Source organism: Bombus fervidus, chromosome 12, assembly GCF_041682495.2.
Source record: "Bombus fervidus isolate BK054 chromosome 12, iyBomFerv1, whole genome shotgun sequence".
In the NCBI taxonomy this organism is placed as follows: domain Eukaryota; kingdom Metazoa; phylum Arthropoda; class Insecta; order Hymenoptera; family Apidae; genus Bombus; species Bombus fervidus.
Genome location: NC_091528.1, coordinates 9,267,875 through 9,287,544, shown reverse-complemented (window position 1 = coordinate 9,287,544; position 19,670 = coordinate 9,267,875). Strand labels below are relative to the sequence as shown.

Sequence of the window (19,670 nt, the reverse complement as noted above, 5' to 3'; positions counted from 1 at the left end):
CACGGTGTTCCACGGTATCCCACGGATTTCCATGGTATCCCACGGTGAGCCACGGTGTCCTACGTTGCAGTCCAGTCTAGATCATCCAAAATTCTTTTCCTAACTTTTGCTGATCCAAACTGGACTGTATTAGCGTAGTTCTTAGCTTGGTATCGTTTTCCAAAGATTAATCGATTGATTAATTTCTGGAAAACGGTACCAATTACCAGATCTCACCACGAGGAGGTGACTACGCACGAGATCCGCCCATGAGTTATTTAACATTACACACCGATCTCGACCTTCAACCTATTGGCAAGAATGTCGACTGCTGACTCTACTTCACCATGGGCCTGCCGGGGAGGGATCGCAGAACAGAATTCTGAATGCACGGCCCCAACTGAACGAGTGGCGTCCACCCTCGCGGCGCTCTAACAGAATTACGGAGGACGAGAAATTGCAGGTCCCTATCCGAGTATCCAAGTACCAATCGGACAGGACTGCAGATCTACGACTGACTCCCCAACAGATTCGCAAGCATCACCGGCGCGACGACAACTCCAGCGATCACGCGAAACATCGAGCAGTCACCAGAACGGACGTATCCTTGGGGCGACTTACAAATTCAAAGAGCTTTGGAGTGCACGTTGATTTGCATGCATCCGGAATACGCGTTAACGACCATGCCATGTGATCGATCATACATTTAAATCGTTGATTTAAAAGTTAGGAATGGATGGTATTGTTTTAGGATAATTGTTATCAAGATAATTAATTTATTATTTTAATTTTTTAGACTTTTAAATTTTACATCCCATCAGAATATTATATAACCATTTATATATTTACAGTCGTCGCGACGCAAAGTTATGAATTGTAGGCAGCGTGAAAGAAAGTGATATTTTTCGACATCGGTATTTCAGAACACGAGACGGAGTCTCATATAATGTCACGTCTAGTCCCGTTTTTATAATAGTGAATGTGTGAAATATCGATACATATACGAATTACCATCTCACAGAGAATTATAATATAAATGTAATTTAGTTTTAGATTTAACTCAATCTTTGCTTTCAGGTTTTAATTTCCGCTTCGGTTGTTTTTAAAGCTCTTTTTGTTGTTTGTTCTCCGTAACGATTAAAGAATATTTAATATTTTGCAAATGAATGGCAAGAAAGGTTTTTCCCGAATTCTTTTATACAAAATTAGTAATATTTTTCGTAAGAGGAGGGGTGATGTTACCATGGAAGAGAAGCTCCCTATTCAGAGTACTTTACCCAGTGAACTCGGTGGTTTTCTTACCATTTTAATATCGCTATCGACATTACCGATTTAGCATGCCGTAGGGTTAGGACCTTAGCAGTATTTGGTATTACAGTTGACTTGTCTTCAGTCGGAATCCTTTAATTAATTTCCACTAGGGGTTTCTGTAATAAATTCGTCTGGAATAAAACTTAAATGAAATAGAACATTCCAAATCATGTTTGTGCTTTTATATATTGATAATCCATGTTTCTTGTAGCTTTTTAATAAGGAAGATATTTGTTTGAAAGATATACAATAAATATATAATTGTTGATACACAAAACTTTATAAAATCAACTATATTTAATTTTTCGCGTAAATTATCGTATATTAAAAGAAGGAAATATTATAAATTTCTGAAGTGAACACTATTATTATAGCCATAATTCACCGAAAATACCATTTGACAGTTCGATAGAATTCCTGCTAGACGAGGCTAGATATTTATCACTGATAAATGTTATGATACAGTAATTACTATAATATTCGGACTAACATATGCAAATAGTTTTCAGTAATAACTATAATATAACGCCGAAAAGACCGTGTTTTACACATATATATTTATATGTGTGTACACATATGCTTATCAGCGACAAACACAATGTAATATAAGTACTTATTAGCAGTGTGTTATGTTAATTATATTACATTATTTTTACCATAAATACTGAGTTTTTCAGCGTACTTGCTGTTTATTATAACAATATTAACAGATGCATATATGATATACATATGTTATATACTGCAAACAAAAAATAACAGCATAGATAATAGCTGAGATATAAAAAATTGTTCTTGTCAGTATTATGTCACCTTGCCATTCTTTAGTATATTACTTTTCTTACTTTTGCAAACTGTTGTTCAATTATCTCGAGTTAATTGATATTATTACATTTTTCGTGTTATGAAATGGATAAAAAGATTAGTTTGAGAACATGTTTTCTTCTAAGTTCAATGCAAGTCAATTTATACGATACACATGTTTGTAAATGACAATCACCTTTGTTAGAGCCATTTCTAAAATTACACTTACAAACGAATAAGACTACGTTACTACAAAAATTGCATATCGTGTTAAAATTGCAAATCTTTATCGTTATACTGATAAAAATGAGAAATAAAATATTCCGAGTGTGTAGACACCGTGCCACGACGTACGGTACAATTTCTCCTGTCATGATCTATGAATATCCCTTCTATCGATTCTAACTTCTTCATTGGAGGAATAAAAATTTTTACCAACTAGAAGCGCTTCAATCTCGTGATATGTTCTTCCTTTTGTTTCCGGTATCCATATGTACACCATCAGAAATGCCAAACAGCACGATGTCGCGAAGATAAAGTAAATCGAATACGATCCTACATTATCGGTAATCACTTGATACAGTTTCGACACGGTAAAACCAATTATACCATCGAAAATCACAATAATGGCACCAACAAAGCCTTTTAGTTCCGTAGGAAATAACTCGCATAGAAGAACATTGGGTATCGTACCTAAACCAATTTGAAACATTAATTGATATATAATTAGGTCGATAACGGGAAGACTAGAGACAATGGAAACGTCAAACTTATGTTGAACTAATAAAAGATAAGTTGCTAGAATACTTAATGTAATACACGACCCAAGCGTAGACAGAATCAAAAGTGTTCTTCTTCCAAGAAATTCCACCGTTAAGGTGGATAAACTGCCAGATATAAAGCCGACAGCCAGAATCAAAATCGTCGCTACGTTTGGTTCGATACCGATCTTTGTTTTGCTAAACAACACCTCCAGATACTGCATAGTGACGAAGTTTCCGCTAAGTTGTTGTGCCATGATCAAGCCAAACATAAGAAACAGAGCTTTCCTGTTGCTTCGTTGTAGTATTACTCGTAGCTTGGTTATCCAGGTTTGTTTAGGTACTTCCACGTATACCTCATGGGACCCAATCGATCCGCGTGAATCCACACTGGATTGTTTGCGTAAATCGCTTCTGGATTGTGAGGGTAAATCGCTTCTGGTTCGTGTGTATAATTCGCTTGTGAGTTCTTGCTGTATTTCGCTTGTGGGTTCTGGCTGTATTTCGCTTGTAGATAGTGGGTGTCCTTCGCTTGTGGATGGTGGGTGTAACTCGCGCGAGGTTTGTAGGGGTAATTCGGGCGAGTCGCGCGAGGGTTGTAAGCGTAATTCATCTGTGGGTTGTGGGTGTACATCGCAAACGACTTCTGAGTATATTATGGATATGGATGGTGAATCGCTACTGGATGGTAAGTGTAAATCGGACATGGGTTCTGTATCTGCTACTTCCCATATGGCGTCTGAGTGTACATCGCGTAAGGATAATGTGGGGAAACCGCTTCTGAATTGTGGGGGTAAATTGCTATTGGATTGTGAGGGTAAATCGCTTTTGGCTTTTCGTTGTAATTTGCGTCTGGTTTGTGGGCGTAGAGCACGTAATGCGATTGTCATTTCGTGAGGATCTACGATGCCTTTGTAATACGTTATCGACTTACGTGCTTGCTTCTTTCGACCTTTTGCTACCAAGAAATACGGAGTTTCGGGGAAACACATGTTCGAGAAGAAGGATATAAAGGATATTGTTACAAGAACCGCCAGGAGTGACTTGTACGTCAGCCAGAGTCCTAAGGTGCAGGTTAGCAGTGACCCGGCAAATACGTTCACTGCGATTAGAGTACCTACGGCGCCTCTGATGTTGATGTCGGCGATTTCTGACACGTACATGGGATTTATCGTGTAGGCAATACCAACGCCTACACCGAGAATCACCCGAGCAAGGTATAGGCTTGGTACGGAAGTTGCGGCGTAGATGATGATCCAGCCTAAGATGAAAATTGAGCAGCATAAAAGGAGGCAGTATTTACGACCGCAGCGATCGGCGAATTGGGCACCCACAAGTGAACCGATCATTGAGCCAAGTACTGTCAAAGAAACGATCCATGAAGATTCGTCGTGTGTTAACGTTAGCGGCACGCCGCCGGTCCCAGATGTTAGATGCAGAAGTGAAGTCGTTGTCCATCCATAGACTGTACCGACTATGACCATGGTTAGCGTTGCTGGAATAAGAAACAGGTAATGCTATATATAGCATATGTTAATTGTAGTGCGGTTGTTTTATAATTACACTGCATATATTTATGCAAATTCATATTTTTAATATATACTATTTATATATTTATAATTAATACCTACCGCAGGTTATAAGTAATTGGACTCTTCGCGATGTTAGCTCGAATGCTTTCCACTAGTTTTATTTCTTAACTATTTTATTATTAATCTGTTAATCCTTTCGCATTATATGTGCATTAAGTAAAATACTACATGAAGTAAAATACTACATGAAGTAAAATTTGTTAGAGACTTGCGATAAGTCTGTACATTTTTTCGCTTTCAGATTTCTCATAAATATATAAAAGTACGCACTCAATTTATGATATAATAAAGAATCAGTGCGATGAATATGAGAATCGAAATGTTAAATTTATCGTAATGTAGGATGGAATAGAAATTCAACTTTAAACGGTGGTACGAAAGTCATTAGAAGTGAGAAATAATTCACGAATATCACTATGAAACATCAATTCGGGGAGCGAAAGTAAATCGCATACTGCGTATTAAAATTACAGATAAATACCTGATGTAATATCAAGAGTGAAAACTAACCGGAAATACATGCTAGCCATTGCCGGCATTGTGAGGTGCAGAGCCTACGAGCTTTCTCTTGCGGTGATGAACCGGAAGGATCTAAACCACCGCCGTCAGGAAATCTCGTGGGAACCTGGAAAACAGATACGTTTGTTAAGGATAGAAATCATAATTCTTTTCTAATTAGATAGTCTAATCAAACTTTTGAGCGAATATAAATTCCGAACCACGGAAAAGATATTAATAAGTATTTAAATATTAGTATTTTTTCAAAGGAATTGAAAAATTGTCTTTTTCCTATCTTAACAGAAATACAATTTATGGTATTTATATCAACAGCATCAAAATATACTCGATGTTATTTGAACTTATTATAGATAGAAGACGTACTTGAGTTTTTCACTGACGTTTGCTAAAGGCTGTTTGTGCTTTTGATAACTTTCTTCTAAAATCATTTCCTTTGAGTGTCCACCAAATCAATGATAATTTGAAAGGTTTTTACTTGTTTTTTAAATATCTTTTGTAAATAATGAAATATATTAACATGTCGTATAGATAATACCGAAGAACCGTTTGAACCTTCGAATATTATTCGATATTTATAAGACGTGACAGTTTTAAGCTTTGAACTTTATGTTCTGGTGGGTCATGACTGTTTAAATTAGGGTGAAAGATTTAGAATTTTTACTGGACACGATCGATTATGACACAAGGTCCAAGACTTAAGACTATCGTGACATTTAAATATGGAATCATATTCGAAGAATCGGACGGTTCTTTGGTATTATCGACACGATATGTTAATACATTTCATTATTTGCCAAAACTTTAAATCGAGACGTAGGAATCACAACTTTAAAGTTTTGGTAATAGTTGCAAGTTTTATAAATCTTGAGGAACCTTCGATACAATTGTAGATTCGGAATTAATACTAATTCCTATGGATTCGTATCTCTATTTGGAAATAAAAAATAATACTTAAATTCGCTGAAAATAGGATCTCAAACAAACGCTTTTTTTTTATATTCTCGTGAAACTAGAATTTAGGATTTGTTACTCTGCGATATTTAATTTGTAGCTGTTTATCTCAGAAATATTTATCATATAATCAGATCAAATGCTTACCGTCCTACGCTGAGACATGTTGCCAGAAATAAGTACTTTCACGCAGTAATATAATCACGATAGATTTTCAATAATTCAATATGTAGAATCCAGTTCACACATAATCATTTAAAAACTGCACGAAAGATCATTGGTAATTATCTATCGCAAAAAAAAGAACAACTGTAAGAAATCTTTACACTGAATCTCGCGATTTACGGATTTCGTATTGATTTATACGATTTACACGACTGCCACAACCATACTGGGGACTTCTGAGGATATTTCCCCTTTACATACAGTCGACATTATTTCAGTACATAAACACTTCTAATTCTCCTTGTTACATGTTTAAATGTAACGAATTAATTTTAAATATTCTGACATAGGAACAATAATATTTTTGTTCTTATTCTATTTAGGAGACATCCTAATTATGTTAGAACAATCGAGTGCCAACTATTATATGATTATATTTATTATAGTATAAAAATTAAGATGAGCAAAAATAATTGCACAGCTTCGACTATTAGTTATTTTTGTTCCACGTTGCTTCATCGGCTACGTTGCGATCATAATCCAGCATTTAAATTATCTTTAATTTCTTGAAGCATAGCTTTCTTTATCGCGGCGGTTCTTTTTCTCTTTGTTTTCCCTCTATTTCGACGTTTCCTACCGAAACTGTAGTATTTTCTACGATCTCTCACGTGTCGAAACATTTTTTCGTTTGAAATTTCCTCAGTAGGAAAACGCCCGCATAAATCATTTTCTCTCCTTGCATCTGCTTCTCCGTACACTCGGTACACTTGCATCGTATCTATAATTTCTGCGAATGTGTACAGTATTATTCGATTCCTGATGCACTTGTCCCAATTACATAGAATAAGATTGCATTCAGGTTCACGACACAAAGAATCATCGGACTCTTATGTACATTGGCTATGAGCTATTGGGTAGGCAACTAAGTGATTGCGGATTTTGTCTATACCTCCTAATGACAAAATCCGCAATCACTTAGTTGCCCACCCAATATTATCCGGCTGCGATAACAGTCGTTCGTTTGCCTCTTGCGTTCCTCGGAAATCAAAGCGGAAAATGTTAAATGCAACTGAAATAGAAAACCGATTCAGAAATCAGCTGATTCGCTCACGTACTTACACATGTACGCGTGTAATTCAAATTCAATCGGACGTGATCACGTCTGACATCGTTTCCATTGCAAGTGTTTAAAAATTGCGTTTTTATTACTCGAATGATAATCGCGGTGCGTGTATGCAGTTTTTATGGTTGTAAATGTTATGGGCGTCATTTTTACGGACATTGCTTTTATGGATACGCGTATGGATACGCGAACTTATTCGTATGTGTTAAAATCGTTTAAGTATCAGCCATATTTCGAGTATCTTACTGATATAACTGTAGCAAAACGCCAGTTATTTAAAAACTGATAATTTTTTTTCTCGTTTAATTCAGATTTGTGGAAAAAGTTAGATTATGGGTTTCCAGTCTTGCATACTTTGGGAACAGTTCTTTTTCTTTTCTTTTCAATTATTATATTCCGACAAAATCAAAGCTTCGATAAATTTCAATGAACGAGAACGTACACGTAATTAATTTCACGCCGCATTTAAATCGTCTACGTTCTGTTTGCCTAATGAAATTTAATCTTAGTATCGAATGTATTACACTCGGTTACATTATATCAAAGCAGGTCGGTCTATTACTGGGATGATGAAAATACGCAATAACAGCTCTGATACGATTAATCGTTCGCGTAACGATCTCTTGTATATACACCACAAAACGAATCACTGACGAAATAACAAATGAATTTCAAAAAGAAAAAAGAAAGAAACAATTACGCGATATGATGCACTATGCATCGTAATACTTGGTTCTATATAATAATGTACGTTTATACATAGTAACACACGATTATACTTAGTAATACACGATTATACATAGCGATGCATAATAAATTATACAACAGACGTATAAGTTGGCGATCGGTAACGTTTCACATGCTCGCCGTGTGCAGCATGTAAACGCATACACGCAGGCGCTTTGTATTCGCGCGTAGCCTCGTGCTCGATAACATAACCTAATCAAACTGCAAATTAACAGTTTCACACGAAAAAGCAATAGCCAACGACCAAATAGAAACGTATATTCATTTATACTCACAAATACATCCGTAGTTCCTGTCATGACACTTTCAATCTCTCACAAAACAGACCATAATGTACCGAGTAGTTCTCACGATGTAGGTACATAATTAATGTTGACCGATTCGTTAATTCGGTTAATGCTCGTCTCATTCGTCCTACGATCGCACATGCTTCCGTGGCAGTCGTTAATAAATCGTGTAATAAATGATAGCGAATGATAGCGATGTACATTCTCCACTAACTCTGTTTTCTTTGCTTTTCCACTTTTACCTGACTTGCCAATGTTACGTTACCATTCGTTCTCCCACTACGAATCACGTTTATAAATACCTCAGTCATCGAAGTTGTCTCTCGTTAACTCAGACGATGTGTTCGCTGGATGAAAAGGGTGTAAAGTTTCTGGGACCACGAAGTTTCGGTACTTGGTGTTACGTTGGGAAATATGTTGCGGTCATTTCTAATTGCTTATCTAGCGACTGCTATTAATTGCTATTTCGTATCGTTGATACATGTAACGAACGCGGAGATATCCCAGTAATAAATTTAAACATACTCCTGATAATACGATGTTTGAGTGTTTCTAAACACAATGTTTAAACCTTAATTGAAACTATACGATAGGGAAACGAGGATAGTAGGGATACGAGAGAAATTTCAATTAGAAACGGTATTTTAGAGAGACGAGTTTTATTTTTGTATTATGCCGTGCAATTGATTCAATTTTTCCTGCATTTCACCTTCTCTTACCGTTGAACGAGCGTCTTGAAAAACATATGATTTTCACTTTGTTTCCAATCTTACCATTTAGGAAAATAACTATAATTGTAATGCGGTTGGTAATTTGTGTATAGTGTCATTGGTTAATGATAATAATCCCAACCAGCTGACTCGGTTGGCCAGGATTGTCGATTAGTTTGTCAAACCACTGTCGCGATACGACCATCGCTTTACTTTGCCAATACAAACATACGTATACCTATATATCCTACGAACAAAATGCAACTTAGATACTATGCGAAGATTACAAGAGCTCTTAATCGAGCTACTTTATAATATCGTTATCGTGTTATTGTTTTACATTTAGATAACCAAAAAGCCTCTTCTTCTCGATCCCTTTATCGTTCATCAATGTATCAATGTATACGTATAGCATTTCTTTTTTTTTTTTTTTTTTTAGTATCGTGTAGTTTGAAGTAAAGAAAGGTTCTCTTTTGTCTCGGTCGTACAATATTTTCTTTCTATCGTATTTTTCGCGTGAAATAACGAATCGTGTCCGTACTATATAATAATAATAATAATAATAATAAATACCAATAATAATAGTAATAAAAATACAAATAATATCTTTCGCAGTTTTATATTTACGTTGACGATGTATCGTGAGCGTACTGTCGAAACAATCGTAAAATATACGAAATCGTTTGTTTATGAATGAAACGTTTGAAGAGGTTTGCGCGTGTTACATACGTGGACTTTTAAATAGATTAGATTAAAATACCACATTAAAATAACACACGAAGAGTATGTACTTACTTGCATAATAGAAAGCACTTGAAAACAATGTGGCATTTACTATTCTCTTGATTTACTGCTATCACTGTCACCAATAATTTTAGCAGTAACAATTCCAGTAAACAGTGTGTTTTGTCAAATTACTGTTTCACGTGACATCTTGCGTGCAATGAAACTGCATAAGATTACATCTTACGATCATATCGTACTTATCAGAGTTTGATACGTTATTTACTATCATGTATTATCGTTAACTTCACTTTTATTCCAGTCTTCTTTTATTTCATATTACGTTCTACGTAATCACGTGTTTTATAAGTCGAAAGTTAATTTTCACTTTCACGCGTGAATCAGCGGTGTTACAATTAGAGAACATGCTATTTTCTCGAATGATATAACCTTATCTTTTGCGCGGTATAATTCTGATAAGTAAAGCTATTTTTACCAACCATTCTTTCTAAAGGCAAAATATCTATTTCAACTTGTAGTTTTAAGTTGTAGAGGCATACAGTTATAAGACAAGTGAATAATATCTTTGAAGACAGTAGGCTTTCCACTTTTTAACGTACGATTTAATTTTCTTAATATACGTATCACAGCTATTCCACGGTTGATCTTCCGTTTACGTAAATTAGGTTAATATTATATTAATTTACATTTAAAAAAAAAATGAAATACGTAAGTAAATTTATAATACCAAATTGTAGAAAATATAATATCCCGACTATTTTACGCCTCTCCATTATATTATTAGCAAACATAGTCGCAATTCTGCAAATAAATTTACGCACTGATACTTTGCACGATGTTGTTCGTCGATCATCTAATTATGGAACAGAATCTTCTTTATCTGTTATCGGTATCATCGTCCGTCACCGATAATATTATTTATTTATCAACAGAGCGGTGAGAATTGGAAAGAAATCTTTTATTTACGTATGTAAATACGTGCGTACTTTCGAATCTAATCTATACACTTCTTTTTTTAATAAACGTATTTATATAATTTTATCGATTTTTCCTATGGAATATACTGACACGTGCGAAAATAGGAATAGGTTCGATAAAAGTTTCGATATTATAATAATATGTAGAATTTCAAAAATTAAATAGCAGATGTTGAATTTAAATATCGTGCTGCTTTACAACGAAATAAAATTTAATATAGCATCGAAAGGATCGATCGTAGAATCTATGTTTATTGAACGTTTTTCGCTCTTCTCGACGATTGCTATAAACCTAATTCCAGTCTTACGTTCAATTTCTCTGACACTTCGTACAATTCTAAATCCATTTGAAAATCCATTCTAAATTCAGCGCAGCAAAATAACCTGATCGATAACACCAGCTTAAAATTTTCCAACACTGCGAACCACGCGACTCGATTTTTTCGTCCGAGGAGAACAAATTCGTACGTTTTAAGTTTAAGGTGTTCGCGAAACTTGCGTTTCCCGCTGACGACTGTAACTATTTATTCTACTGTTCGTAATCAGCTTGATTGGAGCGAGAACAAGCGCTCGTGCCCAATTGGCCTTAATCGGATTATCGTTAATTGTAGAGCCGGTACACATTAAAGCCTGACAGCCTAACTCTAATCACACGTTCGGCAAACATTGCTAAACGACTCAGATTACATCTCAATTGGTACAACGAAATGCAAATTAACTGTCTGCTATGTGTTTTCTATTCGTATCAGAATTTCCAATCACAGCTCTGCGATTGTTCAATAAGAAATTCTGATTTGAATTTACGAACTATGTATAATAGTTAGCTCGTACGCCTTGGCACAAATTGGAGATCGTGACAGTGTCTGTAATGTCTGACGCGTTGCATGACTCCACGGAAGCAGCTAAGGGTTAAGAAAACATTTCCTATACGAGGTAAACGGCTGAAGTTATTGTTTCATTTTATATGTTCAATTTTACGCCGCGGCAGTTTGAATAATTTCATTTGATTGTTTTGTAATGTTGGTAAACTATATTTGATGAACACCGCTCGTATCGTATACTATTTTTTTATTGTAGGATTCGATAGCTAAATTAGATTAATAATATAAAAAATGTGAGAAAGAATTCTGCCTTTTAATTGAAACTTCATGGAAATAGTTGGAAAAATGAACTAGGAAACGCGAGGATCAAGATATTGTTCTTAAAGTATGACAATATATGGAATAGAAGTGAGAAGTTCTCCGAATACGACTTGGTAAGAAATTCTAGACAAAATCTCATACAATTGCAGTTTGTCAATTATTTTTCTAAATCATCTACTTACAGTGAATTTACTCCGCTTCGTTTTAACCAATCTCTGCATTTATACTATTCGATGAAGCACAAAACGGTTTGGTTCAGGCAAGAATTGTTGTTAATTAGTCATAGCTATTCGTAGTATTCCTGCCTGGAAAGTATAGCGTAGTCGTAAAGTCTACAAGCTTCGACATGTATACATAATTTGTGACATTTTTGAGATCGTAAAGGTTTTAGGACTTCGAGTTTGCTTAAAGTTAATTTAAAGTTAATTTACCAAGGTGCAGGTGAAAGCTTTTTGGCGCTTTAAAATAGTTGCAAGTAAATTAATGTGCAATTTTTCTTTACGAAGCGATGAGAGTACAATGATCGATAATTTTTTATTGAAAGTACTGTGAAAATCTTTTAATTTTGCTAGCCAGTGTATGTTTCGTTTAACAGTACCTTTTATTTTCACTGCATATGACACACATTAGCAGAGTGTCAAATTCCAGAATGTAATATAACTATTTTTTAATGACACATGATACAGGTAATTAAAATCAACGAATATATGTGTTTTTAAATTCTTCTTTGTTTTTTTTTTTGCCTTTTATTTTTGCATCTTACACGTTACATTTGGTGTTTTACAATATAAAAGTATAACTAAAATAGTACAAAATAAAAAGTAGAGTTATTCATCGATCGTTTATTGGTAGATGAAACAAGTATAATATTTTTTATTTCTTCTATTATAAAATTATTCTATTGATTCAAACAACCTGTGCAAATTACAATTTGTTCGCATACTTCTTTATTATAAATGACTCGGTTAAAAGGAAAGAACTGTTATTTGAAGAAATTACCAACAACTAGAGAAGAAATACTATTTTACTTGCTTCGTCGCAATAAGAAAAAAAAAAAAAAAAAAAGGAAGAGCTAAATAGTAAAAAATAATAGATGAACCTTTAAACAAATGCCATTCTACGTTTCCGTCGGTATAATCAACAGAACAGTACAATTACTATCCATAAACACGCACGATTACGTGAAAGCTAAGTTGTTGCTTGTACTTCCGGATCTAGATCTAGGTACGACCGTGTCGGAAAATCGAACTGTTACTTCGGTTACCGCCATGTTTCCAGTGAGGAACTGAGCCAAACTTTCAACGCCTGGACGTGGTTGACGATCGAATGGATATCCCATAGCACGTGCATCAGGATACTTCTTGTCCCTCAATCCACAGTAACTCACAGCTTCCTTGCAATTAGACGGCGTATCTTGTTCCACCTGCGTGATTATAGCAACACAAACGATTATAGTTACGATCAGTTTTCTTTTCCTTATTTATAATTTTAATGCCACAGTCTGTTTGCACGATGATCTATTAATCTGTGAATTCTTCTGCAAATTTATATGTCTGCAAATACGCACTCAAGAAGAACAAACGATAGAATGCAACATATAGAATTATGCAACTACAAGGCGCTCGAAAATTTGAGTAGAATTTTACGAATCGTGATTAGATTGTAGATTTTTACGCGTCTGTGCGGAATTTGAAAGTGCAAAAATGCCCGGAATGCGCGTAATGCGCGCATCTATGTAAAATATCGAAAGTGTTACGCTCGTAATAATATTGAATGGGGGAAACAATGTTCTGTTTGCTTAGACGTTTCATCTTTTCAATTATCTTTATAAAATAATGACAGGCAGTACTCACAGCGTCATCCTTATAATCAGACACCATGACGAACAGTTCCATGGGGAAACCTTCCTTGTTGCCTTTTGGTACAAGCATGTGATGCGGCCATCCGCATCCACAGAAATTAAACTGCTGCAAACTACTACCTTCTCCTGGCCTTTCGCTCAAATTGCGGAAAGTTCGTTCAAATGGTATGGTGACAGATGATTCCGTTGACTTGCGTTCAATTACATTCTGTCCTGGACGAACTGCGGTCAAAGAATGTACGAAGAAATGTTATCGTCGAATTCAACGATAGATGGGAGAATTACTTTACGCATAGATTGAGCTAATCGTATCTCGATTATAAGATTATAACAAATTGGAATAAAGAATAGCAGAATATTTTCAAAACCCTGTACCTGATATCAACGAAACTGAGGCAAAATTTGAATTTAGTGTATTCAATTGGAAGCGGATAAAAACAGAATAAAAATAAAGTTAACAATATACAGCAACGTACGCATAGTAGTGAATTTGTCCATTTCGATCATGAAAGTCTTCTGCTGTCTGAAGGTAAAAGGTAGACCACGCTCATCCTCCTTTGGGCCTATAAAGATGCGAACAGTGCCGTTTACTATTCCCTTGTTGCGATTATTAACAACAATCGTGTAGGTGAAGTCAGCGTGATTCAGGTGAGTGAATCTAGCGAGGACCGCGCCACGCGGAGTGAAATCGAGTCCACGCGACAAATCTACATCGCTCTTGGTCCAGAATGTGTTGAGAACATTCTGTTGTTGATCGGTCATCACTTTGACATCCGCTATTTCCACACCTGGGAAGTCCAACTGTAAAGAACGAAAAATAAATTCGATGTATCGTTGCGAACATAGGTTGGCCTTCGTTCGAACGAAAAGAAATGAGTCATGGTTTTTAATTATACGATGAATACGAGTATTATTTCATACCTGTTGCACGGTATATTGGGGCAATGTGTTTTTATGTTCCTGGAAAACATCGTCGACGAAGGCGTGCCATCTGTAAAACACGGGGTCCCTCATAGCAGTAGCCGAATCTCCCATAACGCCGAAAGTTTCCTAAGAGGAGAAGAGAAAGGAAATGAGGATGAACCGCGAAATGTTGTCTATATGATATGCATAATACAAAAATTATTGCGCTTCGTCTTATTCCTGCGATAAATTTTCTGCTGACCGTAAAACACTCGCATCGATTGCTTCTCTACAGAAGCTAGGTCGCATAATTTTAATATAAAATAAAATATTAAAATAAAATATTGGAAAAATGTTGAAACTCGAGCTATGATTTCAACTAACGAGTCGTTAATAACCAATTATGATCGTTGAGAAAGGAATTATTGGCCTAAACGTGCTTACCAAATACCGATGATCCGGATCATGGATGTAAGAAATGGCGACATGACCAAAGTTATGAAGATCGCCGTAAACGTTCTGATTTGGAGACAGAATGCTAGCCTCCATGATGTTTCCAAGCACGTTGATCCCATCCTTCTCGGTCAATGGAATTCTTTCGCCCCTCGCATTAATTACAGATCCCGTGTGAATCGCTTCGTAGATGCGATCGCGCCATCTTTCCAGATCCTGGATGTCGAAGTCTAGTTCATCAACCTGTCGATTGATGTCACGAAGCACAGCACCGCTGGGCCGAGCTGGCCACGTTCGGCTGGCAACCAGAGAATCTAATTTTGGGAAATAAGCTTCCGGAATCGGTTCGCGCCAATTAAGCAGTCGCTTCACTCGTCCAAGCCGATTGCACAGGCGTTCGCAATTGTATCTGAAAAAATATCATTTTTATTATCTATCAATGACAAATATAACTCTTCTACGTTCTCTCGGTCATTTCCCGTCTAATTAAATGTTTTCTGATATTAAAAAATACCTTCAGTTTGAACCAAATATGAAACAAGTTTTATTGGCTTCTTTTTGAAACGTTGCGAATTGTTGTTCGCTGAGACAAGACCAAGATTGACGCATGAAGTTTAGGGGACCGTAGCAACTCTGCTGACACAGTGGCTCATGGAGATGACAAGAAGTTCGAAAAATCGTTATGTTTGTTGAAGTGATTACCACTTCTAAGAAAACTCTACATCTGGTCTTTTCAGTTTTCTCAAGCACCGAAGCCATCGACAGCGTATAGACAGAAGACTGGGACGAAGGCAGACCATAAACAGTAGACAGGCGACGATGGCTTCAGAGCTTTCAGTCATAGAGTAACACTGCTATCGTGCGGATCTGCACCAGCTCAAATTATATTCCTTCTTGTTTTTTCTTCTTTTATTTAGTAGATTATTTACAATCAATTCTCATTGAGAACTATAAGTAAATTATTTTGGCATGGTACTGTAACTTGGATTATAAGAGTTTATAGTATGTTTGATTCTAGTTGAACCTAATGCTTCGATCTAAGGGGTATTGTCTTTTTAGTCTGCGGATCTGATTCGTCGTGTCAAGTAATTGAGTAACTAATGGGTTTTGGTGGTTATTAACTCTTATATTATATCTGTTTCTGAACTTGGTTGGTTCTTCTTTGACTGTGGGTATCTTAAAGTGGCGATGTATTGTTTCGTTGGCAACATACCAAGGATTTTAGAGTTTTTGATTGGAATCGTTGGAGAATTTCTATGTTGGAGTTGCTCGCTTCTCGTATTTACACTTCTGTATTAAAATATATTTTCTACTTTACAATTTATCCTTTTTTCACACATCAAGTAACCTCAACAATGTTCTTTTAATATTTGATTGCACACAGATATGAAACTATATGTATGATAATATACAAAAGGAAATGAAGATGAAAGAGAACAAAAGACGATACGATGAAACGCGAAGTTCTTCTTTACTAACGTTGTTTGCAGTAATTTATTGAAAACAAAATAGGACGTGGATAATAATGATTCAGTGTAATCATGTAAAATGCGAAAATACACTCGTGCATGGAAAATTAATCAGTTCAAATTAAATTCAATATCGTGGTTCATATTGGGTTGGCAATTAAGTGAGTGCGGATTATGTCGATACCATCTAATGACAAAATCCGCACCCACTTAGTTGCCAACCTAATATGTACAGTAAGTACATTTTCTCATTGGAAATGTCTTTATTTTAAGTAACGATGTTCGCAGCTTCGATTACACTGAGTTTTTACCTTCCCAACGATAAATCGTTTTATGAGAATGCATAAAAATACAATCGCATTGGTTACATCATTACAATTGTTAGATATAATTGGAGGATGTAACGCTACGTCAGTATGAACGGAAGTGTTATAGGCTGAAATTACGAATAAGAACATCGAGTTAACCATAAATAGTAGCTACTTTTAGATTTTTTTTTAAATGCGAGAAATAAAACGCGCTATCCTTTTTAATTCTTTTGTAAAGAGCTAGTGTTACTTGTTGATGTTCCACACTTACGCATAGGTGCACACGTAACTCTTAAATTGTATAACCTCGTTAAAAAAAACCAACATTTTAAACGACACGATCGAAATTATCGAGAAACTTGAAAAGAGGAACAAATGGATAGGAAAGATGATCTTTCAATATAGGAACGACGGTAGCAAAATCAAACATTAAAAGACCCTTTTGTCTAAACTTAACGCTGATACTAATATTTGTAAACTTGTAGCTTAGATATGAAAAAATACTTTTAGGTTTTCATTTAGTGTATATTTCTAAATATACTTATAAAGGGAGATTAAATAAACCTCCATTGAGACTTCATACGTTTTATGAAAAGAAAAAAGAATGCATTTACCTCGCCATGATTTGTTCGTGCATGTAATAAAATAGTTCTCCGCGTCGATCCTTGTTAACAATGTTCATGGCACCTTCAAACGGGTATACCAAGTGCCAGTGCCAATGATGAAGATTGATTCCAATGTCTTCTCTCCAATAAGCGACGCGATGTTCATCATCCAGATCCGATGCTGTGTAATCTCTTGGAATTTCGATTGGAATCTACACGTGAGAAAAACACGTCGGTCGATCGACTAAATATTTTTGTTTACAGCGTTACAAAATAAAAAGGTAAATAATATTGGATTTTATCTACTGTTACGGAAACTCTCGGAAAAAGTCAGGAAAGTTTGAAAAACGAGGACGACGGTCGTATGATTTTACTTTGACGTCCAAACAATTATTTGCAATTGCTCGTTAAAATAATGTCAGCTATCGAATGTGCAAATTACAAAATGCTTTCACGTACCCTGGCACCTTCGGGCACCAGATTAGCTTCCTCTTTAGCCTTGCTAAATATTGAACTGTCCATGTATTTGTCCGGGAATACTTCGGTCAATGGAGGCACTGGGAGATCCTTCGTGTCAGGACGATGAAGTATCGCCACTGATAACGCGTAAATGAACATGTTTGGATTTACACGGTCTCGACAATAAACCGCAACTGACAGGAAGTCGTCGTACGTCCGCATACCTGCAACGTAAAACGTAAAACTAGAAACAAATATCGACGATATTAGGAACTAATTTTCATTAGCTAACATTTTCTCTGATGATGAATTTCGAACGTAATTTTCGAATTGTAAATTCTAAATGGGAATTTTGCAGTTTAATTAGCAAACGAGTGTCAATTATATTGAATAAACTTGGTTTCTTTAAACGCGCGATCCTTCGCGTATCGTAAGAATAGTTTCTGCTTTTGGACTGTACGCGCCGATTTTTCCAAAAGTTATCATTGCATTTTAGCGAATGAACAGTTTCGCAATGGATAGAGGGCACTTTAAATTTCATTGTAAAGAAGAATTATCAGCGACTCTTGAATTTTATTTGAAAAATTATACGCAAGAAAATAAGAAGCTATAGAAAGGAAGAAATAGAGAAACAGTGACATACCCATGAAAATGTCAATTAACCGGGTAGCTATTCTTCGATGCGCTGGAATAAACAGCGAAAATGGCTGGTGACGTCCAAGTTGCATCGGGACACTAAGATCGGGAAGAGTAATCTGCTTCACTTGAAGTTTCGATTCTGTATCCTCGCCGAACCGATTGAACACTTGGGTAGCAACAGGACGATACCTGTCCGGCTATGTAGATGATTGGAAACGTATAAAATCGTGAGAAGAAGAGTAAATTCTATGAGTTATTTATAATTTAAGCTACCTGATACAATAATTTTCGAAATGCACGTATCAAGTAAAGATAAAAGGAATTATCATTGAAATCTATGCTAATTCTTTCATTATAAGAATAGAAATGAAACCATTTGATTTTGATGGTATTTTACATGGTTTTTTCTAGTCTATAAAATTCATATGTATAATCATTGCAACATCGTTGTCGCGAGATTTATTTAAATCACAGAAACAGACTAAGAATCGGATATTTGCCAATCGCGCGAACAAGTTATTATCATTTATTGTTTCGATGATTTAAAAATAATCGGATAAAAAGTAGTACTTACCAAATAAGCGGCTGGAATATCAAAGGCGACTTTATCTTCGCCTTTGGGTACGTAAACTGGTTCGGCAGGTCGGTCAAATAGATACAAAATACCGGATTTATCAGTCGACATTTTAACTAGTGATTTTAGGATTGAATAATGGTGAGAAAAACGAAACAAACGCAACTAATGGCAATTTTACGCGCCGCGCGTTAATCGATATACGTTTTCTATGAATTTGTCGTGTAACAAGTATTTAACGAAACGGTGAAACTCGTGGAAAACTTCGATTATTATCGACGATCGAATAGAGAAAAAGCAGAGGGAAAATGTCAAGACTCGAGCGACCAACGCCTCTGTGTTAGAAACTGTTGACGATCGCAGTCACTTGTAACTTTATATAGAAGCTCGAGAGGATACGATGGTTTCGTTAAAAACCGCAAGATTTCCCACACAGATCTGTACTGTTCAGTGATAGATATTAATACGCTGTTGCTCTTGACCATAGAAATCCTGTTTTTCCTGTTTTCGAAGGAAATGGATTGCGATTAGCCTTAGACGTTTACAACTAGATTAGAAATATTTTTTTATATTTCGTAGCAATCATATTT

The 19,670-nt window shown here is 35.7% G+C and overlaps 2 protein-coding genes across 5 annotated transcripts; both read right to left on the bottom strand.

Annotated features, from left to right (window-relative positions):
* Nucleotides 1-921: 921 nt before the first annotated feature.
* Nucleotides 922-12,068, bottom strand: LOC139993360 (facilitated trehalose transporter Tret1). 4 transcript variants are annotated; one of them, XM_072015012.1, is made up of 3 exons: nucleotides 11,992-12,068; nucleotides 4,955-5,069; nucleotides 922-4,347 (listed from the first exon to the last, which is right to left on the bottom strand). In XM_072015012.1, the coding sequence occupies exons 1-3, from the start codon at nucleotides 12,028-12,030 to the stop codon at nucleotides 2,462-2,464; spliced, it is 2,040 nt and encodes a 679-aa protein (XP_071871113.1). In that variant the 5' UTR covers nucleotides 12,031-12,068; the 3' UTR covers nucleotides 922-2,461. The 4 variants fall into 4 exon arrangements, with proteins under 4 accessions (XP_071871113.1, XP_071871114.1, XP_071871115.1 ...); XM_072015013.1 differs by lacking the exon at nucleotides 11,992-12,068 and adding an exon at nucleotides 9,742-10,325; XM_072015014.1 differs by lacking the exon at nucleotides 11,992-12,068 and adding an exon at nucleotides 8,225-8,581.
* A 447-nt stretch (nucleotides 12,069-12,515) lies between these two features.
* Nucleotides 12,516-19,360, bottom strand: Ppo (phenoloxidase subunit A3). Its single transcript, XM_072013797.1, has 9 exons — nucleotides 19,081-19,360; nucleotides 18,511-18,703; nucleotides 17,868-18,091; nucleotides 17,418-17,620; nucleotides 15,018-15,435; nucleotides 14,592-14,720; nucleotides 14,147-14,471; nucleotides 13,663-13,892; nucleotides 12,516-13,232 (listed from the first exon to the last, which is right to left on the bottom strand). Exons 1-9 carry the CDS (start codon nucleotides 19,189-19,191, stop codon nucleotides 12,987-12,989), a joined length of 2,079 nt encoding a protein of 692 aa, XP_071869898.1. The 5' UTR covers nucleotides 19,192-19,360; the 3' UTR covers nucleotides 12,516-12,986.
* Nucleotides 19,361-19,670: the final 310 nt, after the last annotated feature.